Consider the following 24,697-nt stretch of genomic DNA (forward strand, 5'->3'; position numbering starts at 1 on the left):
GACTCGGTGTGCTCGGGACACTGAGCCTCTGTTAAAGCTCGTCTATGGCTGACCTGCAAACAATGACGCATTCACTGCACTATTCGAAATAAATGTCATTTGGTTATAATAACAAAGCACATGTCTGCCTGGACATGAATGTGAATGTTTTCTATGAGTGGATGATAATATGTAAAACAGGTCTGAAGTCCACTTTGCCTATTTCTTTCTTTCTTTTTCTTTTGTTTTGAAGAGAATGATTGTAAATGGACCAAATTTTACAGTGCTTTATTAAATGTGCTTGATAAAAGCATTTTGGGATTTACGAAAGGGCACCTTAGGGGGGCACAACATGGGAGGGAATTGAACCACCAACCCTGTGATTAGAGGACGACCCACTCTTCCTTTTTTTTTTTTGTTAAATTTAAACACAGCTGCTATTTTTGGGTTAACCAAAATAGCAGCTGTGGGAGCAACATCACTTTGCTTGCAATGCTTTTAGACGCCTTTCACAATTATTTAGACCTTTGAACCCTGCGCAAATTAGTTTGATTTCTTTCAAAAACATGGGGAAATTGGCAATAAGCCAGTTGATGAGAAATTACCAGATTTAGAAAATGATTTCAAAACATCTTGGGAAAACTGCCTCGGAAAAAAAAAGAAGAAAAAAGCTAGGGAATTTTTTTTTTTTTTAAATATATTTTTTAAATTATCATTTATGTTATGTTATTTAAAATTATAGTTTGGTCTCATTAAAAAAAACTATTAATATTATTATTATCATCATTATTATTATTTATTTAATTTTTTTATTGTTTTAACTTAAAAAGTTAGTGTTTTTCAAGTGCTTTCCTAAACTGACTTAGCTTAATTTGTTTTCTTTTCTTTTTTTAAAGTTAAAACAATTAGTTTATTTTACCAGTGTTCTACAGCCCCTAAAATACTGTAATATAGACTTCAGAGGTGCCACTGCTTCACTATAACAAAGTCATTGTTTATGTTTTTGCGTTAAACTTTTTAAAAAAAGTCAGTTCTCACATCTACTGTAGGTATGTTGAGTATGTCAGTATGTTTCTTTTTACGTTAATTATCCACTTTGAGGAATTTTAACTTCAGGTTTGTGAACAAAACAAGAACAAGCGCTCCTTGTTCTTGACTCCCCAAAGCAGCACCGGCTTTGAGAGCCACTTCATCCACCTCGACTGTCCGCTCGGATGAATCCAGCCTCTGCATGACTCAGTTCACTCAGGAATGAGACCAAAAAAAACCCCCAAACAAATCCCGGCTCACTTGACGCACACTACCTGTGTGAGTTCACAAAGTCACACGTCACTCTGTAGCCTGATATAGACCAAGAGACAAAGGCGTGGATGAAACCCGAGCTCGCCAGCCTCCTTTCTGTTGCCATGACGACAGCAGCCGTTTCCAGCGCCTCGTTGAGAGAGAGAGAGAGAGAGAATAATAAAGGGCTCAGAGGACCCGCGGCCAGAGGCTCCGCCCACCGGGGGAATTCACAGATCTAACCTGGCAACCCGGCAACCTGGCAACCCGAAATGAATATAATCAACTTATTTAGATGGGAACATGAAATGAGACGGTTACAAATTAATCCCGCAACCCCTCTTCCCCACTTCTCTTGTCCACTGATTCAGTCCCATCCCACCCTGTGTGGCCTTTTCCCAGCGTGCAACTGGATGCTGTTCAGGGCGTGTTGCCGCTGCTGGCAGGTGTAGGAGCAGGTTGAGCAGGTTGTTCCCTGAATGCAGCTCTGTTGGGCCCTCCTCCCTCCTCGTCTCTGCGGGCCGACTGCTGATTCACTCTCACACGTTGGCAGCTCAGTGAAGAGATTTAGTTGCCTGTGCACCTGTTCTCATCTGATATAGCCCGAGAATAAGGTAAGGATTTACTGAGGAGGGATTTGATTTTGTCTTCTTTAATTTTCTCCTGTTATGTGTGACGGGGTGGATGTTTTGCGTAGATATGTTTAATGAGATTTGAGTTGCTGTTGCATTTTTAAAAATTTCAAATAACCTTTCTCTCTGAGAATATTACAGCATAAAGACTTCTTTTACATTAATTCCTGTGTGTATGTATTAATACTGTGTATGTAACATGAATTACTTATATTTTGGTTAAACCTGGCAATTTTTCCTCTTGTTTCCTCTTTTACGAAAGTAAAACTGCAGCACCAGACACAGAAATGCTTTTATTTTCACTGTGAGAGTAAAATCAGTTTGTCGGCGGGTTTCAAAACACAACATCAAGTCACACAAATGCTTTAGGACCTTACATAACCTGAAGACGTGAGTATGCAAGATGCAGTTTCACAAGTGTCACTAAGTTTTATACGAACCCTGTGCTGCAGTGACTCGTATACTTGGGATAAACGAGGAAAGAAGTATTTAGATCAATTACTTCAGTTTAAAAATGACTTTAAAAGTCATGGATTAGAAAAAAAACTTCAGGCAAAAGTATATAAATGTAAGAAAAGTTACTCAGAAAGTTATATTATTATATCTTTTTATCATTAATCTAGGTGGAGGTCATTTTAAAAAAATTAGTACAGCATAGTATTGCAATGTTTGGATTTTTATTGGCAAGTTCCATCAATACACAAACAGCAGTAACCTGAATTAGTAATACTTCAAATACAAGCTTAACTTTTGGTCGCCAACTCGACTAAAAGGATCAATTGCTTTTTCAGTCCACTAGATGCACTTTGTAGCTATAAAAATATGTCAGAGTTTTAGGGTTTTAGAAAAACTTTTTTTTATTTTTGAGACTTTGAGAATAAAGTCTTAATTATGAGAAAAAGAAACTTGTAATATTACAAGAATAAAGTCGTAGTTTTACAAGACAAAAGTTGTAATTTTATGAAAATAAATTTGTAATATTTCCAGAATAAAGTTGTAATTTTAAGTGAATAAAGTTAAAATTTCTGACTTTTTTTCTCATAAAATTACAACTTTATTCTCATAAAATCATGACTTGATTCCTGAAACTTTTTTTCCTAATGATTTAAGTGATAAACTTTATCTTTAAAACTTTATCTAGTTTGATAAAATCCTCGCTGGTGACATTGCTTTACTTTGGAGACATACACTGTAAAAAGAGAAAAAAAGTTAGTGTTTGGGCTGCCTTAAATTAATAAGCTGGCTGAATTTGAATTTGAATCATTACAAAATCACCTCAACTTTTCTCAAATTCAGTCAACTTAAAAATTTCAAAGCAGATCAGACACTATTTTTTTAAGCTAAAACAAATTACTTTTTACAGTGTAATTTGGAGCTGAAATCTCAGTATACTGAAACAGATGTTATCGCAGTCCTCTTAAAATGTCTAAAATCACACTAACATTCTAGTTTTGTGATAATATTGTATTGTAAGCTACAACAAAATTTAGTTAAACTACTTATTTACGCACATTTAGTCCTCTACTCTGCAACACTGAGTACAAGTACCTCAGATTTTATGGTATTTGAGTTTTAGTATTCAGTTACGTTTTCAACTCTGCTCTCTTGTTCGGGAGCGCTCGTCAGTCCCTCTGGATCGTGGGGTAATAATCGAGCTACAATTTCTCTTTATCTTCTTTTATTCACACCAAAATACATCAGCGGACATTCAGAGCACATGTCAACCTGAGCCTGTCCCAATACTGCCTGTCCCCGAAAAACAGTGGTACGAACTAAAGTTACTTATACTCTAACCTGACGCCAAGGGGACATAAAACAGCAACTTAAAGGTACACCTGAAAGTATATGAATAATACTTCAAGTGCCATTAGTGACCAAGGAATAATTTCTGAATGTAAATATACAAATTAACTCTGTAAGTCAAAAATAAAAACGTGTAATTATTGCTGTTTCCACAGTATTCTGTAACACATAAACCAGTATGTTGACTTAAGTAACTAACAACCAAAAAATATAATGTACAGTAACTAAAGGGACACTTTTAATCCCTGCTGGGTTATTTTGTCTGACACAGACTTTGAGGTTGTTGATGTTCAGCATAAATGTGCCATAAATTACAGCGTGGGTGATAATATCACAGGTGAACTTTAAACAAATTTTGCAGCATCATTGTCAGTCACACAGTCTGTGTGCGGGCTGACGGAGGTCAGGGTGTTTACAGGATGTGTATTCGCCTGCGTGTGTGTGTTTATGTGGGTCTGGACTCTGTGAAGTCACAGCTGACGGAGCCGTCGAGGTGAAAGCTCCTACAGACTCTGACAGAGCGGCAGAGCGGGAACGCTCTCAGCAGTTGGCTTCTCCGAGAGCGAAGGGTCAGAGGTAAACATCGACCAACGCGGCGCAGAGACGCTTTAGTAAGACGCTGACGGCTAAAGAGCCTCTCAGCGGGGAGCGCAGATTGCTGCTGTAATTTCTAAAAAGAGGTGGAGAGTTGTGTGAAGTTATGATGGACGGGAGGCTATTTTGATTGCAGACAGGGTGTGACACTTTGAGCAAAACAGGAATCACTGGTTTGAAATCGCCCACAGAGTCCTTACAAACAGGTGATAGTTGTAACATGTCTGTGGCAGATAAACATCGATACAAGTAACCTGCAACGTTTTTAAGATCAAATTCAAAGTCACGCTTTAGCATCTGATCAAAACAAAGCTCCGCTCAGCTGCCTGTTATTTTTGTTCCACTTTAACTCGTCTCATTTACACCTGATTCTCAGCCGTGTGCAGCGTCGCTTCAAACACAGCTGCACGTCCTCAGATCTCATTAACCCTTTGAAACCTGGATCGACATCACTTTTTTTGTGCTGCTCTCAAACGCCTTTCACAAGTATTTTAACGTGTGAGCCCTGAGCAGATTGGTTTCGTTAAAAAATAAAGAATAAAAAGGGAAAAAAGGCAATGAGCAACAGGGCAAGAAATTAACATATTTGGAAAATTAAAAAAAAAAAAAAAAAAAAAATAGGGAAAAATTTCCAAATTTGTAGTTACCAAAATTATTTTATATAATTATCATCATTTTTAAGCTTTTTTCCCCTAAGTAATTTCTGTGTTGTTTGGCTACTTTTCAGGTAATTTTCTTGTAATTTCTTACTAATTTCGTGCTCATTTCTGGGTCATTTCTTCTTAAATTACTTGGTGCTTTCTTCCCATGTTTTTAACAGAAATCAGGTCAATTTTCCCAGGTTTCAAAGGGTTAAAAAACCAACTTTTGTTGCTACAAACACAGCCAGACTTATCCCAAACTATTGTTAAAAACACCTGCATATGTTGCTACAAACACCACTAAACATCCTGAAATCTCATTAAAAACACATTCACTGTCACAACAAACACAGTTTGAAATGCTTTTGTTGCTCCAAATGCAGCAGGAAATTTCCCAAACTCTTGCTAAAAAACACTTTTTTTTTGTCACTGCGAACACTGCTGTCCCAGACTGTCCCAACAAAGCTCTGCAGAGCTGCCTGTTATTCTGGTTCTGCTTTAACTCGTCTCATTAACACCTGATTCTCAACCGTCTGCATGTAATTACACTTATTATCCCTCGCAGAATGCAATATGTGTTAAGAATCATACAACTGATAGCAAAAAGTAAAAATTAATATGATTCATTCATGCATTACAGATTAGTTTTTGGGGGAGTTTTTGCCTTAAATTGACTGTACAGTCAAGATAAAGGCAGAAAATATAACGTAATGCTCATAACTTCACACTGCACCAGCAGCGGTAACACTTAAACTTAATAATGTATAGAAATTAGTTTTGTTTTGATGATGTCCTCAGAGCTCTGCAGCTGAGAAATATGGGAGTCTTCTGGATAATAATTAAAAAAAGTTTTAGTGATGTTACAGAGTTTTTATTATTTCAGCTTTGTCGGCAGATGGCTTTAAATACTTCAATACCCATGAGCCTTTGCTGCTAAATCAGAACTGTAGCAAACTCAGTATGCTTTATTGCTGCAATTGAGACCAAAACACAGCAAAAGAATCCAAAACTGGACCGATTTAAACTTCTGAATTCAGTTTCAAGTCTCCAAAAAGTGGCATCTTTAGCCGCTGCTCATCATGAGCCGCCAACGCAATAGTTTAAATTCCTGTGATTCGACGTCTCTCACTGAAAACACGTCGAAACTCTTCTTTGTGTGTTTGCAACTTGGCAGGTGACCAATGAAGATACTAAATAGCCATTTTCATTCGGGTTCACAAACGTTACTCTCTAGGTGCAAAAGAAGTTTAGTCCAGTTAATTATTTTCACTGCAGTCACACAGTCCTACGAGCTCTAAATCGTGATTTTGTCTTTTGCTGAATTGAGCTATCTTCTTCAATCGTGTGCTCTAAGTGTCGTATTATGAGCAAACTTGAGCCTTTGATGGATCCTGCGTTCACACAGCAGCTGCTCCATCAACAACCCACAGGTTTTCCATCTATTTCCCACAGAGCAGAAAAAACACAGAAACATGGCTGATCTGTGGACGATTAAAAAAACTTGTTGAGAAAGTGACCGCTGAGGATTTTTCTGCCTCACTGCTCACTGACCGTAAATACGACTGCATGTTTTTGAACCCAATTGCCAGAATAAATGTTGGCATTATATGTTTCAAGAAAAACACTCAGTTTGGCTGCTACAAAAACCACTGGAAAGGTCCCAAACTGTTTTTAAAACACACACTAACACACACTTTTTTGTCACCACAAACGGGACTACAAATGTCCAGAATTGACGTTAAAAAAACACTTTCTTTTGACACTACAAACACAGTTGGACATGTACTGAACTCACATTAAAAATACCCCCTTTTGTCACTAAAAATACAGGCGGACATGTTTCCAACTGTCCGAAATCATCTGCTTTGTTGCTGCAAACACAGTTAGAAATGTTCATTAAAAAACACCTGCTTATGTTGCTACAAATGCAGTCTCACTTGTCCCGAACGGTGATTAAAAACAGCATTTGTTGGTACAAACATGGCTGGAAATGTCCAAACTCTCATTAAAAAACTCCCGCTTTTATAGCTACAAACACCACTGGAAATGTCCCAAACTATCATCAAAAAAACTGCTTCGATCGCTAGAAACCTGACTTAAAATACAGTGGATTGTCATTAAAAAAAAAAAACGTACGTGGAAATAACTCAAACTCAAAATAAAAAACTGGCATAAGAAACATAGTTAGAAATGTCCATAAATCATTAAAAACACCTGCTTTTGTAGCTACAAACTCCACTGAACATGTCCCAAATTGTCATAAAAACACCCACTTTGGTCGTTACAAGTACCACGGGACACGTTAAAAAACACCTGCTTTTGAAGCTACAAACACTGTTGAAAATGCGCAGAGCTCTCCTTCAAAAACAGCTCACATACATGTAATCTGAGCTTTTAATTAAATGTACAAATGTAACGCATGCCAACGTGAGAAGTTACTTTTCAAAAATCACAACTTGTATTTAAAACACTGAATTTTTAAAAAACTTTTAACGCATAGTTAGATGAACAACCAATTAGTGTCAAAAAGTGTAAAAGAAAATGAGCTTTTTTGAATTGATTTCTCAGGTAGGTGCACCCTCATTGACTTGTTAAAAAATGTTCTGACAGGTAAAACCAGAAATCCCCAGATTTGCATGTTAAACCTCGGCTGCTGCAGGCCACAATATAACACAGTGTGCACGCAGCCTGTTGCTCTGCCGATAACAAGAGTCAGCTCAGAACAAAGCGACCGATCAACAAAGTGACTCGCAGTGAGAGTGCCCTGTAGGGAATAACTGGAGCTGCAGTCATTTGTGTAGCGGAGTGGAGCCGAGGGGAGAACACATAGCTCACAGGGCACCTGTGTAAATTCACCCTGTCGGGAAGATCTCACAGGAGATTGTGTTGGGACCGTGTTGAACCGCGGTGGCGCGCTGTGTAACAATGCAGGGATGACTGCGCTGAAATTCACCGACAACGTCCAGATGTAGCAGCCGGGGGACGTCGTGTTGTGGCTTCGTGTTCAGGGCTCCGTCGACGGCGCCGCTCCGTGAATGACGGGAGGCGGGACCGGATTAGTTGCTGAAGGATTTTCATTATGACTTGTGTCAGTGCAGCTGACCTGAGCCGCTCAAGCAGGTGATTGTGTGGCTCTGGAAAATGGGAACAACCGGAGATTTCTTGTTGCACACAGTCTTTGTGTGCGGTCAGCGAGAGTTTGAGGGCTGTGATGAGCACAAGTTTAACACCTGTGGCTGCTCTCGGATGGTGTTCATCCTGCACAGGTGGTGAACAGGAAGAAAGAGCAGAAAAACTTTTTCTTGCCTTTCAGTTTCTATTTTAAGTTAGCACTTTAAAACCCAAATTGACTTGATTTTTTTCGAAAACATAGGAAGAGTGGGAAGAAATGACTCAGAAATCAGCATGAAATTAGTTACAAAAAATAAAGAAAATTACATAAAAATTTGCAAAAAACAAAACAAACACAAAAAATAAAAACAGGAGTTAAAAAAAGGAAATGACCTGAACTACTTAAAAATTAGAATAATCCTGTGAAATATTTTTTAAATATTTGCCTATGATAAACATAGTTCTCTGAACAATTTCCCCTAGCTTTTCAAAAAAATAAAATAAATCTACTGAAATTCATGGGACATTTCTGCCAAGTTGCCTATTGCCTATTCTCCCATGATCAAGAGAAATCAAACCAATTTGCTCAGATTGTAAAGGTTTAATTGCTTGTGAAAGGCGTCAGAGCAGCACAGAATCGACGTCAGATCCTGTTTGTGCATTAAATCAGGTGTTTCTGTAGTTCAGCTCAGCACACGAGAAGAGAAACTACAGTGAAGGAAGGTAAACAACCGCAAAAGTCCTCTTTCTACAGCCGGGTGAGGGACTGATTATGCTGCTGCACCAACACGCTGTACACGCGTCTTTCCCCAAGGAAGCAAAATGGGGTTCGAAAAAGAAAACACAGAATAAAGGAGGGAAAATAAAGCAAACTGACTTTTTTTAAAAGGGATATTTCTAGGAGTTCGCGATGTTTCTAAGATTTTAAGACATTTGCAGGATTTTACCACTTTTCTCAGATTTGAGGACATAGGATTTTAGGACATCGCTCAGATTTTAGGACATTTATCGGATTTTTTAAGGACATTTCAAGGATTTTAAGACGTTTCGAGGATTGTGGGACATTTTAGAGATGTTTCGATGAGATGTTTTGGGATTTTAGGATGTTTCTAGGATTTTTAAGACATTTGTAGGATTTGAGGACATTTCTTCGATTTTACCACATTTCTCAGATTTGAGGACATGGGATTTTAGGGTGTGTATTGGATATTAGGACATTTCTTGGACTTTAGGACATTTTTAGGATTAAGGAAGTTTCTGGGATTTTACCACATTTCTTAGATTTGAGGACATAAAATTTTAAGACATCTCTTGGATTTTAGAACATTTCTACGATGATATGATATCGACAGGATTTTAGGACATTTCTGGATTTTAGGCCATTAGGGACTCAGCTAGGACCTCTTTTGGGGGGTGCAGGGAATCCTCCACTGACATTTAAAAAAACATTATTTTGATGCTGTTTCATTCACTCTGGCACCTTATGTATACTAAAAGCACAAAGCATTCCCCGTTGTGAATCACTTTATTTTTATTGTGAATTAGAAAGTAACTGGGGGGCCACCCAGCACCCTATCAGAGGCCAGATTTGGCCTGAGGGCTGTAAGTTGAGTATCACTGCCATAAAGTAATGTTTTTTGAACTGTTTTGTGTTTCAGAGAGAAACCAAAGGGGAAATGGGACTGTTTTTAAAAACCACAGCAGGCCTCCTTCTGCTTGTCCAAGCCTTTCACCTGGCATCACTCCAGTACACAACCACCGACTCTACGGGGAAGACAATTGATAGAGCTTGGCTCCGTGACCGACTCAAAAACCTGGCTGTAAGTCCACCTGCGGAGGAGATTTTTTATGACCCGGGAGCTGATACGACTGAGTCAAGTAATGATTTCAGCAGTGGGATAGCATCTGGCTCCATGGCAGTGGATAATGAGGAGGAGAAGAATGTGGCCAGCGACAGGAAGGATGAATATGAAAACATAGATGATATGCCTGCTGTCACTACCAACACGCCTCAAACTAATGTTTCAAGCAAGCAACCTGAATTGCGAAACGCCACCGATTCTCCACCTGCTGCAACTACCAATCCTGCAAACACGAGCCAGACCAACATGACAGAAGTCGAGGAGGAGTTTCATAATTCGACGGCGACTCCTCCAAACTCAACAACTCATCTGAGCGCAGAAAACTCCACCAGCCTTACAGATCACGCCAATCGCACCGATCTGCAGACGGCGGCTCCAGAGAGCTACGCCACACAAGAATCCACAACGAAATCAGACGAAGAGAAGGAGTTAACGATGGGGACAAAATCTACCAGCAAGCCAGAGGTGAGGGAGACACCCACCACGTCTTCATCTACAGCGGCGCTCCCATCTGAGACCACAGAGACGAGCCCTGCCACCACGACTGCTCCGATCACACCCGAGAAGGCCAACAAGACAGACAAAGACGCAGCCTCAGGGAGCAGCTCAGAAAGAGGTACTGCTGCAGTTTCAGGTGTCACAGTATCTGGTGCACATTTCTGTGTCCAGAATAACTGCTTTGTGTGTCTTCATGGCAGCGTGATGTCACTTTCGGAGTCAGATACCACAGAAAACCAACAAAGCCGAAACCAAATCATTTCATTTCCGAGGGCTCCACTGCGACAGTTATTTGCTGTTTTAATGGTGACGTTACTGTTTCCTGCAGAATTTATGAGCCAATCAAAGAGCTCGATGCACAAAGAAGACAAAGACTTGATTAATTTCATGTTTTTTTTCACAGAAAAGATTAAAAAGAGACAGCTTCATATCAAAACAATGTGGACAGTATGTGTAGATGAACTATCCAAAGCCGAGGTATCCCTCCTCCCCTCACGGTGAAACTGCGCCAAATGATGCAAAAACGCTAGCTCTTGGGGCTGTTGCTCAAAATACAGGCTTTACTGCTGCATTTCATGTTGAACTCCACAGCAGACACAAATAATATAAAAGCAGACCAAGAAACAGACCTGCCCCGTTATCTGTCTGTTAAACTCGGACTGAAATCCAACCTTACCGAAAAACTATGCAGCACTTATCGTCTATTATATATATCTGGGGTTGGGCGGTTTCGTGGCATTACAATATACAAGGGTATTTATAAATCCTGAAGGCATGCCTTTCAATACAGGGGGTCCTCTTTCTATAAACTGTATTGTAGGTAGTGCACAGCATGCACCACCAGAGCTCAGTCTGAGGTCCCTACTGGTGGAACAGGCAGCTGAGCTGAAAGACACAGTGACACCTAGTGGCGGAGGGAGAAGTTACAGGACTGTAAACAGCCGGCAGCCGGCAACACAGAGAGAGAGAGATGTGGGGAATAACAGCTCCCAGTTGTAACGTTTTTTAAACGTTTTTTAAAAATCGAACTTGTTGAATTAAGGATTTATTTTAACCAAACCAGAGCTGGTGATTGTTGGAACAGTGGACTTACTAGTGAGTTTTATATTGTTTCTGTTGAGCTTGAATGAACCGTGTTTTATAATGAGCTAACGAGGCAATTTAGCATCATAAGAGCGAAAGTTGAATTCAAAAGGTATACAGTTGTATTTCTCTGTTTAATAAGGGATATAGGTGTGAGAATATTACTCTTCTAAACATTTTGGGTGTTATGTTGTATATTTATTAGTCTGAAAAGCTAATAGTAAGCAGCATATACCATCATATACGATATACTCCTGGTGAAATTTCAGGAAGGTATGAAGGTATTAAATATTACATACCACCCAAAACAAATCTGGATTACATTACTCCGCTGCCTATTTCAGGCCTTAAATGTTTTCAGATGCATATTTTAATGCCGTATTTAGCTGTAATAGAGAGTATTTGTGAACAGGAAGTGGGTGCCATACTGCTTCCTCTGCAGCGAATATGGTGGCTGAAATAAGGATCTACGATCAAACAGTAAAACTAAGCAGTGCTGATAAAAAAAAACAAAAAACAAATTGCTGTTGCTGAATTGCATATTTCTTACCTCAAATGATTTTATAAACATGTTTTAGCTTACTGTTTAACTGGAATACGAGAATGTTTCTTGCCAGCTGCCAGTTTCAAATGTACATGTACAGACCAGCAGATCTGGTGCAGCACGGTGCATTATGGGAGTTGTAGGTTTTCTCCCTCTCAAGCAAAAGCGTCAATTTTTCTCAGTTTTTTCTGGTCATGGAGCACCAGTTCAAAATTCTCTCTACTGACTGCTGCCTAGTTTTATGTAACCTTCTTTGTGTCGGTGAAATACTTCAAGCAGGTCACTTTTACAGTAACACTATGCCCATTGCTCAAGAGCATATATAACTGTTGCTTTTTTTACGCCCTTTCCCTGACCCACATTTTCCTGCATCTATTTTCCCACTGGCAGAGGACAAACGCCCCTTCATTCAAAGGAAAAGGTTGGGTTTCAGGTGCTATCGATGTGGCCCCTATGAGTGAACAGGTCCATTACAACCACCTTTTTAACAGGACAATGAACCCCTGTTTTAGTGACAGAAAAACCTGAAAGAGTTGGTCAGAGACTGAGGTCAAAGATAGCCGTGCTGCCTCTGTGCAGGGGCGTGAGACTAGTCTTTGGTGTCGACCAGGAGATCAGGGAGACAGGAAAAGGAAAAGGCTGCTGGTCGTACACACCGGTGCAAACTATCGATCCATCTACTCGAAAAGCAACTTTTTGCTGCAGGATATAGTATGTGGTTGAGCTCACGACCGACACTGGGACAAAAGGAATAAAAAAGGCCTTTGGAGAGCTGGCGTGAGGTTGGGACTAAAATAAAACTCACATTGCACGGACAGATGTGACAGCAGGACATAACACTAACAGATGATGGCAATAAACTCGGAAAACAGTTGTGAAACTGGCGGCAACACGGAAAAAAACGCTCTATATGACACACACAGTGTGCACCAAACCTGCACAAAAGCACAGACGACCGAGTGCAAGCAGAATCACAGTCATGTTTAATCAAAATACAACAGGACGAAGAGTTTACAGCCCTGCGCTGAAAAACAAAGTAATCTCATCCCTACCCGTCATATTTTGCTGCTTGGGGTTAGTTTTCTGTACTGCTCTTGCATAATTACAATATTTATGTCATTGTGACAACATTTTTTTCATGGAAAATATTATGACAATATTGTGACAAATAATGTTACAAACTAACGGGCAGCGCCGGAAACGTTAACGTTTCAGCTCTCAATAAATGTGTTTGATCGTCCAAAAATGTTTTCTAAATTAAATTGAAGTCTTTGGGCCAATTTCAGCCTCATCACAGTGTCTGTGTTAAAATGCAATATTTGCAAAAAATGATGAAACCACAAGCAACTTAACTCAATTATGACCAAACAAGTTTTAAGTCAATATTCAGAAGGAATAAAATGTCAACATTGTTTTGACCCCTCAAAATGCAGAAACAATTACAACTCTTAATTTTACAATTGGTTGGCACATATGCCCATAAACCCTCAAATCCCCCAATGTAACTCATTCTTAAATGTACATGGTGGGATGTCGCTGCACGGTCAATGTTTACTCAACATGAGCACATGGCAACCAGCAAGGACTGTCACAGTAGTTTGGGATCAGCAACAAAGTCACGGATGGTTAGGTTTAGGCAAGAGAGGCACGTGGTGTGGCATAGAAAAAAACCCTCACATCTACATGGGAAGTGATTTAGGCAACATTTTGACAAGAATGGCCCTACTAAAAATGGAAAAGTTCTTCCTTTGTTTTTTCACATTGTAAGAACGATCCCTGTGTACGCGATCCACAACAACCAAAAGCATTGTAGTATGCATGCCAGGCCAGTTGGTGGCGGTGTAACTTTCCAATGACACGCCACAGAAGAACACCACATGCATTTGCGAAGTGCGGCCGTGACGTCACTGTTCTCACAGGATTTGCGCATTGCCAGTTTACACAGCAAGAGAAGAGGCAAGAGCAAGAGAGACTGTGGTCTCCAAACCCCTGAAACGCCATTGTTCTGTCAATGAAAAGCCGAACCAGTTTCACACAAGAACTGTTGCTGTGTAAACAGCCCCTTAGAGTAGAGCACTACAGTTAAATTTGCATTCATTTCACTTTTTCTGCAGAGTTTATAGCCCTTGATACACAGAGATTGTGCTTTGGGACCGCTACGAAGTCCCGTCTTAATGCTGTCTTTGCATTTTTGAAAATAACTAAACAATGGTGGCAACAAGCTGCTCCACATAGTTATTTTAGATAGCATGCCGGCATCCCGGAATCAAAAGAAGCATTCACATCTTCAGCACTTTATAAACAATAACAATGACATGACATGTAAATCACCCTGTTTTATGGAGCTCCTGAATATTATTGTTTTCAGGTAATTTCAGCTGCTTTGCTTCTTCTTTGAGTTAGCTGCTAACTGCTACTTGCTGCTTTTTAAATCTCCCATTGCACCCATCCCATCCACGGTCCCGTCCTGCCGGCTGTCCCTTTTACACAGACATTGATTTGGCACTGTTGCTTCTTCCGCTTCTGGTTTAAAGGCCAGAAAACTCTGTTCCCCCATCCTGCAATCATACCTTTTCTAAAGAACAGAGAGGCAGAATAATGGTGTGATATTCCCGCCTTGAACAGGCATATCAAACGTCCATGAGAACAAAAAACCCCCAAAAACTAAAGTTAACATAACTTACAGAACAGTTTTCCTGGTGAGAACAAACAAGTCATGCCTAAAACTAATAATTCCACTCACACTATTTTACCGTCGCCTGAAATGAAGTGAAAACATGCAGCTAAAAGGAAACAAGAATTGAAATACACTGCATGACAAAATTGGTCTTTTGGTTCGGGTTGCCCCAGGTTAGGGGTAAATTGATCCTAGCAAGTGGGTAAATTGAGCCATTTGTAGATAAACGGAGCCGCTGAATTATTTATGTGAGTCCTGATAAAATACAAATATAGTATTTCTTTGTCAAAGGACACTGAAAACAACTCTGTCACTTTCAGAGACTGCCTTTCAGTCCTACTGCTGGTGCCCTGCATACATGCAGAAAAAGCTACCGCAGTAAATTTAACTACTAGAATAGGTCTGTTTCGTTAATAAAAGCATCTACGTGACACTTTTCCCACCTGTACTGTCACAATATGAGAGCACAGATGTTAACATGTGACGCTAACGAGCCGCTCTATGCTATATTTACACGGGAACATGACATACAAGTGATCCGCGCAGAAAAAAAGTGATCTAATATAATGAGAACTAAAGTCACATTTCACCTTATTTAGCTGTCGAGCACAGCCTGCCGTCTCTAAATATTCAAATGTATTCAAGAAATTATCATGATTTCGGCGTGTTAATTGCGTTAATTATCGCAGCGTAAATTAAACAAATCTGTACGGTGGACTAATTGCGATGTGTATTTGTGCAGCGCGCTGCCACTGGAAACACCATTTCAGAAGCACATTTCAGCTATAATTGTTTGACAATTAACCCTCGCAGACAGCAGTTGATATTAATAATTTTCTCGTTGACGTGTTATTTGTGACTCTCTCCCACTCCACTGACCCCTCGTTCTTCTACTGAAGGTTGGGCGACAGATTCACACAAGAGCAAAAGGAAGGGAGCGTGGGGGGCCGTGCTGGGGACGGCGGTGGCGGTGGCCTGCGTGGGGCTGGTGGCTTACCTCATCCTGAAGAAGAAACACCGGAAAGGTTTCTCTCACAGAAAACTGCAGGAGGAGTATCCCTCAGACCCAGGTATGTCCCCACACACCCATGCAGTAAACCTCAGCATTTTACAGGGAAATCTACCACGGGATGTTTAAAATTAAGCAGTTATCTGTGATTGCTCGACCAGGATTTCACTAAGGATGCCAAATTAATCCATTTTCTAATTTCAAAAAATCCCCCGTTAGGTGAGCAGCAGACTGCAAACACTACACTGAACACTAGTTCAACAGTTTTGGGAAACAATGGGCCTCATGCAGCAACACTCTCTTAAATTGTCCTTATTTTTTCTCTTAATTTTCTGCTATGAAAAAATAGTTCAACTCCAGATGCACCAAACACTTATAACCAGCCAAATTTGTCACCTGCTAGCACAGGTAACGCCCCCTGGACACCATATAAGGGCAGGTTTTGTGCCGTGTGCAAAGACTCTGGCACATGAACACGACTGGAGAGATTACGCAAAAAAATGCTGTAAGAAGATTGATGAAGTCCTATTGTTAAATAAACTTAAAGTAAACGTGATTTCAAGGAAAAATAATGAAGTATTAAGTGTAGAAGTACGCATGCATGCAAAAAGGTTTAAATAAATTAAATAAATCAAAATGATTAAAATAATTAAAACAAAAAGAGGCAAGTCCTCATAAATACAGTATATATGAGAAGCTGGAACTATGAAATGTTTTTTTACACTAATTGTTTCAGCTGCACTTGTATATTTTCATTTATTTAGTTTGTGCACAAACAATCTTAGTTTGTAAAGTAGTTACCTAGTAAAAGAAGCGGAGTAAAAAGTACAATATCTCCCTCTGAAGTGAGGTGGAGTAGAAGAAGAAAGTAACATGAGATTAAAATACTCAAGTAACCTCAGATGTGTACTTTAGTACAGTACTTGAGTAAATGTACTTAGTTATATTGAGCACTGATCAGAGGGACGCACAGTAACTGAAATTACAGTCATTGGGATCAAAAGACTGAATATAATAGTATCTGTTCAGCCCTGAAATTTAATAATCCAATCATTATAAAAACTCTAATACCTAAACTAAATTTGATTAAATGATATTAGTGCATTTTTAAAAAATGTTTCTCGGATATAAAACTTATTTTTCCTTGTGTTGGACAACAATTTGTGACCTGTGAAAATGATATTTTTTCTCTTATCTTGGTATGAGTGCTTTGGACCACTCCTAAAATTTTCTCTTCCCTAAGAGAAGAGCGAAAATAAGAAAACGTGCATCCCAAAAATCAATGGACTCTAACAAAATAAGGACAAATGTGAAAGGCACCTGAAGGCAACAAGAAAACTGACGGCAGTCCAGGTTTCAAAGGGTTAAGGTGCCCCGTAAATAAGAGTATTTCTCATAATGTCAAACTATTTCTCTCTCTCTCACTCACACACACACACACACGCACACACACACACACACACACACACACACTAAGGTAAGCTTACCATGCAAAATAGGATCATGTACTCTGACAGTTGAAGGCAGCATTTTCTTGTCACGGTTTCATCAACACGCCCTCATATTTAATCTCTCTGACTGAAATTAACCTGCATATTTTCTTTTTTTTTCTTCTGTTACAGCATCCAGATATTTATTTCAGATTTCAGGCGAGGTACCAAGTCAGCTGACATATTTAAACGTGTTTGAATTTACCAGCTGAGTCAGACTGCATCCTAAAAACGTTGTCAGGCTCATCATCTCGGTAGTCTTTTAAGCTACAATACAACCTGCAGTTCACAAGTCAGATTCATTTATAACCCAAATTTGCCCTAAATTTTACAATCTGTACAACACACAACACAGGTGTGGACTCGAGTTACATGACTTGGACTCAACAAAGTCAAAAAAGACTCACCTTGGAAACACCAGCGACTCGTGATTTGGACTTTTGTTGATCCACTCGGTTTAAGTCGACCCGACAGCATCTAATCAAATAAAAGGAGAAAACAAAGAAGAACTAATGTTAGGTCACTGAGCAGCAGCTGGAAAATATGATAACAAAGATAATTTAGTTTACGTAAAAATTAACAATTATAATAATAATAATTAAAAAAAAAAAAAAAAACTACTGTGGTGGTGAGGAAACAAAAATGCATCTAAAATGTGCCTTTCAAAAAGCACAGACAGACACACAGCCTCATAAATCAGGCTTTTCCAAACTAAACAGAGACGTGTTTCATCCTGAGCCTCGAGTCCTCGAGTCAAATGTGAAATATTATTATTCTGTTGTTAAAATGGCATTCTGAAGAGTCGCATTATGACTTTTTTAGGACTCGAAACTCAAAGTTTGGGATTGCGATTCGACTCTCTTCACATGGGACTTTTAAAACAATGAACTGTTCTCAGACACGCAACACTTTCTATTCTCAGACCATCAATTTGGATAAGAAAAAACTCCACAAAATACACTTTAATGGGAAAATAAATGAGAGGAAGGGGCCCATATTAACTCCTCACACTTTAGTGACGATATTTACAATAATATTTGCAACATCATCCCAGGAAACTGAGCACCTCTATCTCTGTGCTGCAGTTATTTGGTAGTTAAGCTCTCACTCCTTCAGTGCTACCACCTCAATCTGCCTTGTTTACCTTTATTTGCGAGGTGTCTTGATTTCCTGCATTTCCCAAAAAAGCTCCATATATTGGGAGTGAAAAAATAATGACTGAACAGGAACGACGATAGCCTTGTATGACTGCTTTCTTTGAACGTTGGTTAAGGGCATTTCACTGTAATAAAATGTTTTACCCTGAATAGACTCAATATAATGTTGCACTGTTATTTGGCCAGTTTATCTGAGGAAACAAGAACATTACAACCAAAAAACAACAACCTGCAATTGCTACAAGCATCGGAGTATAACAGTAATAAAAGTGTTTTCAGGAAGATTTTTCCTTCACTCCAAGGTGGTCGCAAGTCAAAAACGTCCTTCCACAGACAGCAAAAACTTAAATCTTCCCATGTAAAAGCTGATTAATTCTTGTGCCAGGCTCATTTGTAAGCATTTGTATTGGTGCGTCACTGTGTCTTTAACACTCTGCAATTACACCTAAAACATAAAACATGGCTTAATTAACAGAGACAATATTAACCCTTAGGGACTTTTTGGCGCATTTTACATTCTTTCGTTTTTTTTTATGTATATATAATTTTGGCTTTGTTCATGCATATGGCATACATTTTGGCAAGACGGTGTGTTTTTGTTTTATTTTGGAATTTCCAATTCAACTCCAACAATATGTCTAAAATACACAAAAAAACAAAAATGTTACATTCATTCTGTTAAATGCAAAAAATACACCATTAAAATTCATTCAAGCTGCAATTTTTGATCCAAAAGCCATCAAAGCGTAAAAACATGCATTGTATTATTTCTTGGTGTCATTCGGGGCTTTTTCCTTGAAATATAAAACTTTACTATTTTCCACCTAATGACGTCATTTAGATATAATTTTGAACCATATGTGGCATGTGGAGAAAATACATGTATTTTGGCCAGGTTCACTAACACAACCACTATTGTTGCCAAAAAAAATCCTATTTTGCATTTTTTGTGATTTTTTTCCCCATCTAAAAACATAGTGGTTTCATGACAGAAATCTGGCATTTAAAGGGTTAAAATTTCAGAAAATTAATAAATATTTGCTGTTTAGAACTATGACTGGTGTTGGTTTAAATAATAAGTCAATGAAAGACGTAAATAATATTCATGTATAATATTTTTTAAAGCTTGATTCTGTGCATTTTTTTTGCGCAGAGCGATACGAGCGTGTGTGACATCACAGCAGCTCCTGACGGTTAACAGAGGAAATACAGGCTACTTTTCAGCATAATATCATAATGCAGCTTCAGAAATGAAGAGTCCAGTTAAACAAATATTTAATGTTCACTTGACTAATTTCTAGTTCTCAGATTAGACAACGGCGACCCTTTGGACTTGAACTTTGGAATCGGCGGTTCGGCCTATTACAACCCTGGACTCCAAGGGGACAACATCCAGATGAGCAACTTTCCAGGACGCCACAGAAACTGAAAAGACCCCCGAGACCAAAGTCATGAACTCCCTTGAAAGAAAGAAAGTCTGCCAGCTGATAGACGACCTGCGATGTGGAGTTTTGTAAATAAGACTGTGTGAAGGTGACACTTGCGGACGGAGAGGAGCTCGTGGAGGTGTGTCTGTATTCAGATTATGCTTTGTGTTGAGTAGATTTATTGCTTTGTAAAGGAGGGAATCACTGAAAGCGATCTATCTGAACTTCACTGCAACAGCCAAAATGAACTGTCAGCCATTCATGTACGCTGCCAAAGGGGATCAAATTATATGAAAGAAAAAGCAGCCAATGACGGGTGCTAAACATTAATAAGTTTTAATTATTTTTGTGTGAACAGGAGCCACAAAATGCTGTTGAAGACGAGCAAAACAATTAGCATATAATCAGATCAGCGAAAGAAAACCAGAAAGCGGCTCCTGCTGATGCAAAACATTTGTAGAAAAACAGAAAAAAAAAAAAAAGTGCTGTTGTTGTGCAGCCCAAACAGCAGATGACACAGCTGCCCCGTCGAGGCAACAGAATCCAGAAGCCATGCCGAACAATAACATTGTCCATATCAACAATCACCTGCTGTCTTGGCGTAAGTCAGACAATAAAAAGTTAAATTTGAGCGGCGCTTTCAGATATTCCACAACACAGCCAGAGTCTGAGAATTGAACCGTCAAACCAAAGAGTTTTTTTTCTGCACCGGCGAGGGAGGCGGTAGGAGGAGGTGCTGTTTTGTTATTCATAGACTGAGATTTTGGTATTCAGGATGGGGAGTCGTGTATTTGGTCTTAGCATTACTCAGTAGCAGCGACGACTATATCATCATAATACACTCCTTAAATCTTCTGACCTGCAGGTGTCCAAACAGAGATTTGAGTTTCTCGTAGCGACAGTGTGCACGTCGGAGAGCCGCTTAGCTGCTGCATACTTAGAGCGAAATTAGAACATAACTGATTTTTTTATTTTATTTTAAAGCATTATATTTTATTTCATTGTTATTCTTCTCGAGTTTACTTTAACTTTGAGGGACAACCTTCAGCAAGAAAAGTCTCTTTTTTTTTGACTGAATGTGGTTCAGCAAGGAGGGACAAGGCAGGGGTTAACTCCACTCTCTGGTCCTTTATGTGCGTCTAGTGCCTTTGTGCAACAAAATCTAGCAATATTTCATAATAGTTCACGTCTAAATGTTTCATTTTCTATGTTAAATACATGAAAAAGTACACTTTATAACTATATGTCTTAAGAAAATACACCTTGTAGCACTCTGGACCCTTTGACTCATCATTCAAGTATCCACACATTTTCAAGGACAAAATTTAAAAACTTTTCCGTAGCTTAAGGACTATTTTTTCATATTCCCACTAGCCGGATATTTCATATTTCATATTCATTTTATTTCATATCAGATAATCAAAATTTCAGATAGCTGGTGTACATGAAGGGAGAGACAAAACATGAGGAGAAAACTGTTTGTGACGTAAACCAAACGTCACACATCGATGCCCATCACAGCAGCCACAGAAAAGACATTTACCGTTATATCACACAGAGGGTCAGGCAGTTCTCATAGACTGTTTGTATGTTTTCCTACAAATTCAACGCACCCAAATTCACACATATCCCACATAATCACGAGCCAGTGATTTGTGCAAAAACCCACATATTTTGGAAAGCTGCAATCACATGACCAATGACGTGAGTGAACAAGAAAGCAGTTGCGAGTGGTCTGATGAGGAGGAAGATGATGGGCTTTGTCCAAAGACCTGCGCTCTCAACCATTTGAACTCTGGACAAACTTTAAGACATTTTAATGTATGTCCTCATCATGCCTAAACCTAACCTTCGAACTTAATATAACTACGTAACTTTACATTAAGGGCGTAACATTTTATGTCGGGCACTAATGAATTGCTTAGCGTGGTAACACCACCTTGATGACGTAAATTCAACATCCTGTTTTGCTCTTTGACGTCCACTCGATGATGCCAAAAAGACACTTTCTGCATCCACCCAGAACGCAGCTGGATGGCGGCAGATGGGAACGCGCTTGGACAGAATCGGTGGCGTCCACATGTAACGCACATGAGCGGCGTCACTTAACGTAGCTGAACAGAACCGGTCGCTCGTTCAGCAACGCCGCCGGTAACCACGTGATATTAGGAGCTATGTGCTTACAGGGCGGGTGGGTGTGGAGGTGGACTTTCGTCTAAACTAAACCATCCGTGACTTTGTTGCCTGATCACATCCTTCGTGACGTCCGTGCTGTTGTGATAACATGAGGACCGTGCTGCTTCATCCCACCACGTGCATTTACTGACATCACCAACAGCATCCCGGAGCGTAAACAGCTGACACAAAAGATTACCTAAAACGTTACAAGGAGACGCAGACGTTCACGGACAGAGCGTCACCGTGCGATGATGAGAACGTGTCGGAGCAAAGCAGCAGAATATAATTATCGGGATATCATACAAACTTCTGTGAGAACACACTGGGACGAACAGCCATGCAGGTTTACTGTATCAATACACACAAAAATCAAAAATCCATGACTTCTACAAAACTTTCAATGTTTTTACTGATTCCATGACTTCTCCAGGTCTGGAAAACATAATTGTGACACTTTTCCAGGTTTTGCATGACCGTGAGAACCCTGATCGTTACTTAAGTGAAGCCCAAACTCGATCGACATGTGCCCTGATTGTGATTATTGTGAGCTTCGTCTCAGCCCAAACAGCCAACAATGACCGGGAGATTTGTGATTTTATTTTTAGTCAGATGCTTCGGCGGCAGTCACGGCAGGTCTGCTTCCTTCCTCGCTCTAATTTCAGACATCAATCAGCGCGAGGAGCATTTTGTCTGACTGAGAGGAATTGAAGACTCGCAGTGATTGCTGCGGAAACAATGCAGGACAGATGGATAATGGGAGGCTTCTGCGTCTGTTTCCGCTGCTTGTGAAATGTAATGGAATTTAATAATGATGCCTTAATAAACAACCAAACCCCAAATAAAGTCCTCTTTGTTTTGTGATTTGATAATAAACTGCATGTCCTCCCGAGACAGAAACAAAAGCGTGCACGTAAACACACGTTTTTCAGTCTCTGGAACATATTTGGACAAGCTCGGATTTCTTTCACCAAAAGTTGCTCGGTGGGGAGATTGTGCCTGTTTTAATTAAGCACAACACTTTAGGTTGTGATTGTTTGGCAGGGTGCTGAAATCAATTAACTGACGCCGAGCCCTCGCTAAAGAATGTACATATCTCGTCGGGGGGGTAGAGGCAGGTTAATTTACACTTCCAGCTGAGCCAAATTAATTCGAATGAAATTAAACGATCGCTATCTAAACTGAGGCTATGTCAAATTTATTATTGGCTAAATCCGAATTCATTTTCTTCAGGCTAACTGGCTGGAAATGAGTTTAACCTATAAGCCTCGCCTGTTGTAATAAACCGAATCTCTGTCTGTTTATCAGATGAGCCTCTGCAGCTGTTTCACGGTCAACAGAGAGCTGTGCTGGAATCAGGTGGTTTTCATGAACATGTGCTGAAATTTAGGACTTAAATAAAGATGGACTATAACTATATAATAGGATGTTGCATTATAAACGTTTGGCCAGTTAAACCTTTGAAACCTGTAAAGATGCCAGTTTTTTGTGCTGCGTTCAGATGCCTTTACAAGTAAAAAAACCTTCGAAAATCCATGATTTCCTTTGAAAGCATGGGGAAAAAAGGAAATGACCTACTGTGTCAATGTATGACACACTACAAGAAAACCTGATACCTAAAAATCAGTAAAAAAAAAAGTTTAAATTATATACTGTATATATATATATATATGTATATATATATATACACACACACACACACACACACACATACATATATATATTTTATTTATTTTTTTGTTTTTTTTGTTTTTGTTTTACAGTTTGTGGCTATAATAAATGGTATAATTCTGGTGATTTAAAAAAAAAAAAATCAAAAATTTTCTTTTCAAAAATCACAAAAACAAAACAAAACAAAAAACCCCAGAAAGACAAACTGACTAATTTACAAAAAAATCCCCCCAATTTTTTCCTTTAAAATTGTTAAACTTCCTTACAAATGGTCCAAATATATTTAAATATTCAGTTCTTATCCTGTTCTGATTTTTTAAATATATAATATATATTCAAAAAGGCTATTATAGAGTAATTTTCTTTGATTTTTCTTTTACATATGCAATATTGTATTCCATGTTTTGTGAACTGTTCTCAATGTTTTCAGTTCACGCTTATCATAATCAATAAAAAAGAACCGGCAGTGAGGACTGAGGGTTATTTTAGAGAATGTAGGTCTTTAAAAAGTGAGTCAAAGTCATGGAAAAGTCTTGGAAAATTACTGGTAAAATAAAGCAGACTCTCAAATTACCAAACCATGACACAGCACAAATCACACTTTTCCTTCATGTCCAGCAAATTTCTACCACAGCAAGTCACCCTGCTGTTTTTCCCAAATGTCAAACACTACCGCTTGTTAAAAAAGGAAATGATGTCTTGTATTAAAGTTTGAAGTGTATGATGTGCTCCACTCAGAAATGCAGCATGGAAATTGACAGCACGTCTCCTAGCAACACCAGCCATCAGCTGTCAGTCAGCTGTTGCCGTGGGAAACGCCCCCCTGGGAGCTCAAGCTCCACAAACATCCAAAAACTGTGTTATCCCATTTTGAAAATACGCACAATCGCAGCATCAGACTTGATATTTCCTTACACGAAAGAAAATGAGGAGAATTTAAATTTCAGTTTGACTCTAAAGCCTCTTAAAGCAGCGACGTTATTTTCAGACTGTAAATAGTTTCTGACAGGACTGCGGATCAAAGCGATCGGTTTCAGTTTGCTCCTTTTTTACTCATTGATAA

The 24,697-nt window shown here is 39.2% G+C and overlaps 1 protein-coding gene across 2 annotated transcripts; it reads left to right on the forward strand.

Annotated features, from left to right (window-relative positions):
* The first annotated feature begins 1,484 nt into the window (after nt 1-1,484).
* LOC121946191 (uncharacterized) lies at nt 1,485-22,809 on the forward strand. 2 transcript variants are annotated; one of them, XM_042490675.2, is made up of 4 exons: nt 1,485-1,874; nt 9,700-10,519; nt 15,605-15,775; nt 19,670-22,809. In XM_042490675.2, the coding sequence occupies exons 2-4, from the start codon at nt 9,718-9,720 to the stop codon at nt 19,672-19,674; spliced, it is 978 nt and encodes a 325-aa protein (XP_042346609.2). In that variant the 5' UTR covers nt 1,485-1,874; nt 9,700-9,717; the 3' UTR covers nt 19,675-22,809. The 2 variants fall into 2 exon arrangements, with proteins under 2 accessions (XP_042346609.2, XP_042346601.2); XM_042490667.2 differs by having other exon boundaries at nt 1,491-1,874; nt 19,663-22,809.
* The last annotated feature ends 1,888 nt before the right edge of the window (nt 22,810-24,697 follow it).

Source organism: Plectropomus leopardus, chromosome 1, assembly GCF_026936395.1.
Source record: "Plectropomus leopardus strain MGB_pleo_1.0 chromosome 1, ASM2693639v1, whole genome shotgun sequence".
In the NCBI taxonomy this organism is placed as follows: Eukaryota; Metazoa; Chordata; class Actinopteri; order Perciformes; family Serranidae; genus Plectropomus; species Plectropomus leopardus.

What these genes read in the sequence shown, in the direction of transcription:
- LOC121946191 (XM_042490667.2), top strand. Translation starts at nt 9,718, where the DNA reads ATGGGACTGTTTTTAAAAACCACAGCAGGCCTCCTTCTGCTTGTCCAA. An exon ending in AGGGAGCAGCTCAGAAAGAG is followed by an intron (nt 10,520 to 15,604) that starts GTACTGCTGCAG and finishes CTTCTACTGAAG; the next exon opens with GTTGGGCGACAGATTCACAC. An exon ending in GGAGTATCCCTCAGACCCAG is followed by an intron (nt 15,776 to 19,662) that starts GTATGTCCCCAC and finishes ACTAATTTCTAG; the next exon opens with TTCTCAGATTAGACAACGGC.